Here is a 6,952-nt window from a genome sequence, read left to right on the forward strand (position 1 = left end):
TCTCTGCTGCCAATGACTGGAATGAACTGCAAAAATCACTGAAGCTGGAGACTCATATCTCCCTCACTAACTTTAAGCACCAGCTGTCAGAGCAGCTCACAGATCACTGTAAATATCTGTAAATAGCCCATCCAACTACCTCATCCCCATACTGTTATTTATTTTATTTATTTTGCTCCTTTGCACCCCAGTATCTCTACTTGCACATTCATCTTCTGCACATCTATCACTCTAGTGTTTAATTGCTATATTGTAATTATTTCACCACTATGGCCTATTTATTGCCTACCTCCCTTATCCAACCTCATTTGCACATGCTGTATATAGACTTTTCTATTGTATTATTGACTGTATGTTTGTTTATTCCATGTGTAACTCTGTGTTGTTGTTTGTGACAAACTGCTTTGCTTTATCTTGGCCAGGTCGCAGTTGTAAATGAGAACTTGTTCTCAACTAGCCTACCTGGTTAAATAAAGGTGAAATAAAAATGAAAAAAATATATATAAAAAAATGTAAACTGGAAAATGCAACACCCATAGTTGATTTTTGACAGAGCCACACCATTGTTGCAGTGACATTCTGTACAGAAAATGTTTTGTTCCATGCAACAGCTAACCATCATTGATTGCTGTGAGACATCATCACAAATAGCACAACTTGGAAAAGCCCAGGGGAAGAACCATAAGGTCACGGACACAAAGCCAGTGACCATGGACTCACATTCAGATGGAAAGATTGCTTCATATTTGTTTCATAATCAGACCTCTCCAATACCATACCAGGGCTCTCCAACACAGATCCTGGAGAGCTGTAGGATTTCCCTCCAACCCCAGCTGTAACTAACCTGATTCGGCTTCAGGAACAGGGTTGGAGTTCAAACCTACAGGAGGATGACTCTCCAGGAACATGTTTGGAGAGCCCTGTTTTAGACTGTCTGGACATGCAAGATCTTGAGTAGAGGACCAGGCAAGCAGATACCATTGACCTAAGACTTTCTCAGTGTGGCAACTCCCACAATAACACCATTTAGATGGCAACTTCCACAATACCACAACAATAACACCATTTAGATGGCAGCTGCCACAATACCACAACAATAACACCATTTAGATGACAGCTGCCACAATACCACAACAATAACACCATTTAGATGGCAGCTGCCACAATACCACAACAATAACACCATTTAGATGGCAGCTGCCACAATACCACAACAATAACACCATTTAGATGGCAGCTGCCACAATACCACAACAATAACACCATTTAGATGGCAGCTGCCACAATACCACAACAATAACACCATTTAGATGGCAGCTGCCACAATACCACAACAATAACACCATTTAGATGACAGCTGCCACAATACCACAACAATAACACCATTTAGATGGCAGCTGCCACAATACCACAACAATAACACCATTTAGATGGCAGCTGCCACAATACCACAACAATAACACCAATAACACCATTGTCACATTTAGATAACAGAGTGAGTCTTTTCAACCAGTTTGAGGGCCTGGTGCATGCCGTCGGCGGACAGCTTGCGGTTGATGTTGCGGTAACGGCAGCGCAGCAGGTTGCTGTAGGTGGTCCTCAGGTCCCTGTTGAAGAAGGCGTAGATAAAAGGGTTGAGGAGGGAGTTGGCGTAGCCCAGCCACAACAGGGTCCTCTCCACCCACAAGGGCACACAGCTAGGGCAGTCCGCCCTGCAGATGAAGGGTCTGGCCGTGGACAGTAAGAAGAAAGGCATCCAGCAGACACTGAAGGCCCCTACCACGATCCCCAGGGTGGCTGCTGCCTTCTGCTCCCGCTTGAAGATGGACATGTTCCTCCGGTTGCTCCTCATGAGGCGCGAGAATCGCGTGCACTCCTCCACCTCCCTATGGAGCCTCAGGGCGGCCGACACACAGTCCACGCTCTCCTCTTCCTCCTCCTGTTCCTCCATGGCTTCCTCCTCTTCCCCCCGCGCCTCCTCCTCCCCGACCCGCGGGAAGCCCGTGATGGTGTGCTTGGCAGCGCTGAGCTTGGCGGCGCGGTAGATGCGGTAGTACATAATGAGCATGACGGATACGGGGATGTAGAACGCCACTGAGGTGGAGTAGATGGTGTAACCAAAGTCCTGGCTGATCAGACACACCTTGTTGTCGTTTACATTCTGGGCCCAGCCGAAGAGGGGGGGCAAGGTGATGGAGGCAGAGAGGAGCCACACGGACAGCACCATCTTGGCCATGCAACAGCCATTCTGCCTCATAGGGTAGGTCAGAGGCTTGGTTATGCCCAGGTACCTCAGAACAAACAATAAAAAAACATATCATTAATTAGCTGCTAAACATAAACTGTTTATACATACAGAACATAATACTGTAAATACATTAAATGAACAGAAAACAACTTCCAACAGAAAACAAACACTGGGGAGTTATTCACCCCAAATGAACTATAGCAATTATAAGAAGATAATGTATAACAATCGTATTATAATGTAGCCTACTACTACAGCTAGGCTATACTTTTGAGAATGGAATTCTGAACTACTTACGCGTTTGTATTAATATTATTTCAACAGGAAAGGAGCAGAAGCAGGGAGACAGAGTAGAGGGAGCAGCAGAGACAGGATAGGAGCAGAAGCAGGGAGACAGAGTAGAGGGAGCAGCAGAGACAGGATAGGAGCAGAAGCAGGGAGACAGAGTAGAGGGAGCAGCAGAGACAGGATAGGAGCAGAAGCAGGGAGACAGAGTAGAGGGAGCAGCAGAGACAGGATAGGAGCAGAAGCAGGGAGACAGAGTAGAGGGAGCAGCAGAGACAGGATAGGAGCAGAAGCAGGGAGACAGAGTAGAGGGAGCAGCAGAAACAGGATAGGAGCAGAAGCAGGGAGGCAGAGTAGAGGGAGCAGCAGAGACAGGATAAGAGCAGAAGCAGGGAGACAGAGTAGAGGGAGCAGCAGAGACAGGAAAGGAGCAGAAGCAGGGAGACAGAGTAGAGGGAGCAACAGAGACAGGATAGGAGCAGAAGCAGGGAGGCAGAGTAGAGGGAGCAGCAGAGACAGGATAAGAGCAGAAGCAGGGAGACAGAGTAGAGGGAGCAGCAGAGACAGGATAAGAGCAGAAGCAGGGAGACAGAGTAGAGGGAGCAGCAGAGACAGAGTAGAGGGGGCAGCAGAGACAGGATAGGAGCAGAAGCAGGGAGACAGAGTAGAGGGAGCAGCAGAGACAGGATAGGAGCAGAAGCAGGGAGACAGAGTAGAGGGAGCAGCAGAGACAGAGTAGAGGGAGCAGCAGAGACAGGATAGGAGCAGAAGCAGGGAGACAGAGTAGAGGGAGCAGCAGAGACAGGATAGGAGCAGAAGCAGGGCGACAGAGTAGAGGGAGCAGCAGAGACAGGATAGAGGGAGCAGCAGAGACAGGATAGAGGGAGCAGCAGAGACAGGATAGGAGCAGAAGCAGGGAGACAGAGTAGAGGGAGCAGCAGAGACAGAGTAGAGGGAGCAGCAGAGACAGGATAGGAGCAGAAGCAGGGAGAAAGAGTAGAGGGAGCAGCAGAGACAGGATAGAGGGAGCAGCAGAGACAGGATAGGAGCAGAAGCAGGGAGACAGAGTAGAGGGAGCAGCAGAGACAGGATAGAGGGAGCAGCAGAGACAGGATAGGAGCAGAAGCAGGGAGACAGAGTAGAGGGAGCAGCAGAGACAGGATAGGAGCAGAAGCAGTGAGACAGAGTAGAGGGAGCAGCAGAGACAGGATAGGAGCAGAAGCAGGGAGACAGAGTAGAGGGAGCAGCAGAGACAGGATAGGAGCAGAAGCAGGGAGACAGAGTAGAGGGAGCAGCAGAGACAGGATAGGAGCAGAAGCAGGGAGACAGAGTAGAGGGAGCAGCAGAGACAGGATAGAGGGAGCAGCAGAGACAGGATAGAGGGAGCAGCAGAGACAGGATAGGAGCAGAAGCAGGGAGACAGAGTAGAGGGAGCAGCAGAGACAGGATAGAGGGAGCAGCAGAGACAGGATAGGAGCAGAAGCAGGGAGACAGAGTAGAGGGAGCAGCAGAGACAGAGTAGAGGGAGCAGCAGAGACAGGATAGGAGCAGAAGCAGGGAGACAGAGTAGAGGGAGCAGCAGAGACAGGATAGAGGGAGCAGCAGAGACAGGATAGGAGCAGAAGCAGGGAGACAGAGTAGAGGGAGCAGCAGAGACAGGATTGGAGCAGAAGCAGGGAGACAGAGTAGAGGGAGCAGCAGAGACAGGAAAGGAGCAGAAGCAGGGAGACAGAGTAGAGGGAGCAGCAGAGACAGGATAGAGGGAGCAGCAGAGACAGGATAGAGGGAGCAGCAGAGACAGGATAGGAGCAGAAGCAGGGAGACAGAGTAGAGGGAGCAGCAGAGACAGGATAGGAGCAGAAGCAGGGAGACATAGTAGAGGGAGCAGCAGAGACAGGATAGAGGGAGCAGCAGAGACAGGATAGGAGCAGAAGCAGGGAGACAGAGTAGAGGGAGCAGCAGAGACAGGATAGGAGCAGAAGCAGGGAGACAGAGTAGAGGGAGCAGCAGAGACAGGATAGGAGCAGAAGCAGGGAGACAGAGTAGAGGGAGCAGCAGAGACAGGATAGAGGGAGCAGCAGAGACAGGATAGGAGCAGAAGCAGGGAGACAGAGTAGAGGGAGCAGCAGAGACAGGAAAGGAGCAGAAGCAGGGAGACAGAGTAGAGGGAGCAGCAGAGACAGGATAGGAGCAGAAGCAGGGAGACAGAGTAGAGGGAGCAGCAGAGACAGGATAGAGGGAGCAGCAGAGACAGGATAGGAGCAGAAGCAGGGAGACAGAGTAGAGGGAGCAGCAGAGACAGGATAGGAGCAGAAGCAGGGAGACAGAGTAGAGGGAGCAGCAGAGACAGGATAGGAGCAGAAGCAGGGAGACAGAGTAGAGGGAGCAGCAGAGACAGGATAGGAGCAGAAGCAGGGAGACATAGTAGAGGCAGCAGCAGAGAGAGGATAGAGGGAGCAGCAGAGACAGGATAGGAGCAGAAGCAGGGAACAGAGTAGAGGGAGCAGCAGAGACATAAAGGGCTCAATCCCTCTGCAGGGGGAAAATATGGTTCTGGAGGCGAAAGTGTTACCCACTCAATTTACTCTGTAAATATGTATGATAGATTTTTTAAATATATTTTGTAATTTAGTACACGAATTGGTGCACAACCCGTATGGGATTATTAACACAAGTAGCCTATGTGTGCACAAAACACAAACCACCATTTTTATTTAACAAATGAAATGCAATTAACAATTAAATGCATAATTAACAATCGTAACCAAACGGATTTAACCTTGTCACATAACACAAACAACACACTTGTCCTTCTATGTAGGTAACAGCAGTGCTTCAGCAGAGCTGGAGCTGAGTTCCTGCACTTCGAATGTTCTACTGCTTGAGCTCCTGCCCCTCTTATAGAATATTAGCTCTAAAGTATTGTGGAGCTCCTGTACCTAAATATAAACAGTACCGTCACCCACAATGAGTACCGGTGTTGTGCCGAAAATCTCCCCCTCTGCCAGAATTCCCCCCTCTTCGCGTTCTTCCTTGTTGCGACTTGCTTGCTAGTTGAGATTTCTGCTCTTCACTCCGTTGTCAGTTTAGCCTACATTTCACTGATCTTAGTAGCAGATTTTTCTCTGCAGTTTTCGGTTTGTCTATTTGTTTCAATATGGCGCCCTGGGTGAACCCCCCTTCAGCGCCCGCCCGCACCCGGGGGCGCCCCGTGCCATAGTGTTTCTGAAATGTTTATTGCTTGCCTACATTTTACTCCCTCCTCTATGTTTAATATAACAAACATACATTAATTATTAATTTCGGTTGCCTATCCTGACGTGAAGTTTGTTCTATAGAAAGTATTTAACTCTGATGTGTGCCATAGAAAGTATTTGGCTCAAGCCACAAAATGAAGGAAATTAGAAGGGGGGGGTTCTGGCAGGGGGGGATTTTCGGCACAACACCCGCCAATCAGTCCGCCAATCAAATCATATCATATCAAATCAAATGTTATTGATCACATACACATGGTTAGCAGATGTTAATGTGAGTGTAGCGAAATGCTTGTGCTTCTAGTTCCGACCATGCAGTAATATTTAACAAGTAATCTAACAATTGCACAACTACCTTATACACACAAGTGTAAAGGAATGAATAAGAATATGTACATAAAAATATATGGATGGGTGATGGCCGAACGGCATAGACATGATGCAGTAGGTGGTGTAGAATACAGTATATACATATGAGATGAGTAATGTAGGGTATGTAAATATTATATAAAGTGGCATTGTTTAAAGTGGCTAGTGATACATTTATTCACTGGGCAATAGGAGTTGGAACGGCACTTACCTGTCTATACTAATTACGCACAGCGTCATTATAGATGCAGTGCAACACATCACGTCCATGGCAATAAAAACATTGCAGAAGACTTGGCCAAAAACCCACTGCCCCCCAATAAGGTCCGTTATACTGACAAATGGCATAACTGCCAGCGCGATTGAAAGGTCGGCAACCGCCAGAGACACGATCAGATAGTTGGACGGCTGCCGCAACTTTTTCACGAAGCACACCGAAATCACCACCAGCAAGTTCCCGCAGATAGTAAACAGCGTGAGCGTGGTGAGGATCGCTCCAATAAATACTTTCTCCACCTTGTCGTAGTTCCGAATTTGTTCCCCGCACCTGGTGCCATTCTCCATCAGCAGAGTTGAAGACTGCGAAGTGGCGGACACTGCCTCTGCCGCCTCTTGCACAATCTTCAGCAAGTGTGGAACGAGCGCCTCCGAAATCATGTTAGTTGCGCCAGGCTCTTCCGCTCTCTCTATCGCGTAAGATCTCGTGTTGCTGTGGTTGAAAGTTCCATTTGCATCCACGACCATGCTGGTTGGTCTTTATCCATGAACATGCAACCCCGTAAAATGCCTACCCACA

At 48.6% G+C, this 6,952-nt stretch overlaps 1 protein-coding gene across 1 annotated transcript; it reads right to left on the reverse strand.

Annotated features, from left to right (window-relative positions):
* Window positions 1-523: 523 nt before the first annotated feature.
* LOC115148465 (5-hydroxytryptamine receptor 7-like) lies at window positions 524-6,721 on the reverse strand. Its single transcript, XM_029690377.1, has 2 exons — window positions 6,368-6,721; window positions 524-2,291 (listed from the first exon to the last, which is right to left on the reverse strand). Exons 1-2 carry the CDS (start codon window positions 6,718-6,720, stop codon window positions 1,484-1,486), a joined length of 1,161 nt encoding a protein of 386 aa, XP_029546237.1. The 5' UTR covers window position 6,721; the 3' UTR covers window positions 524-1,483.
* Window positions 6,722-6,952: the final 231 nt, after the last annotated feature.

This window comes from Salmo trutta, chromosome 2, assembly GCF_901001165.1.
Source record: "Salmo trutta chromosome 2, fSalTru1.1, whole genome shotgun sequence".
Classification (NCBI taxonomy): Eukaryota; Metazoa; Chordata; class Actinopteri; order Salmoniformes; family Salmonidae; genus Salmo; species Salmo trutta.

Excerpts from the sequence above, each read along its gene's own strand:
- LOC115148465 (XM_029690377.1), bottom strand. The coding sequence starts at position 6,720 with ATGGAGAATGGCACCAGGTGCGGGGAACAAATTCGGAACTACGACAAG. Across the intron at positions 2,292-6,367 it reads TGCGTAATTAGTATAGACAG|GTACCTGGGCATAACCAAGC; the intron begins GTAAGTGCCGTT and ends GTTTGTTCTGAG.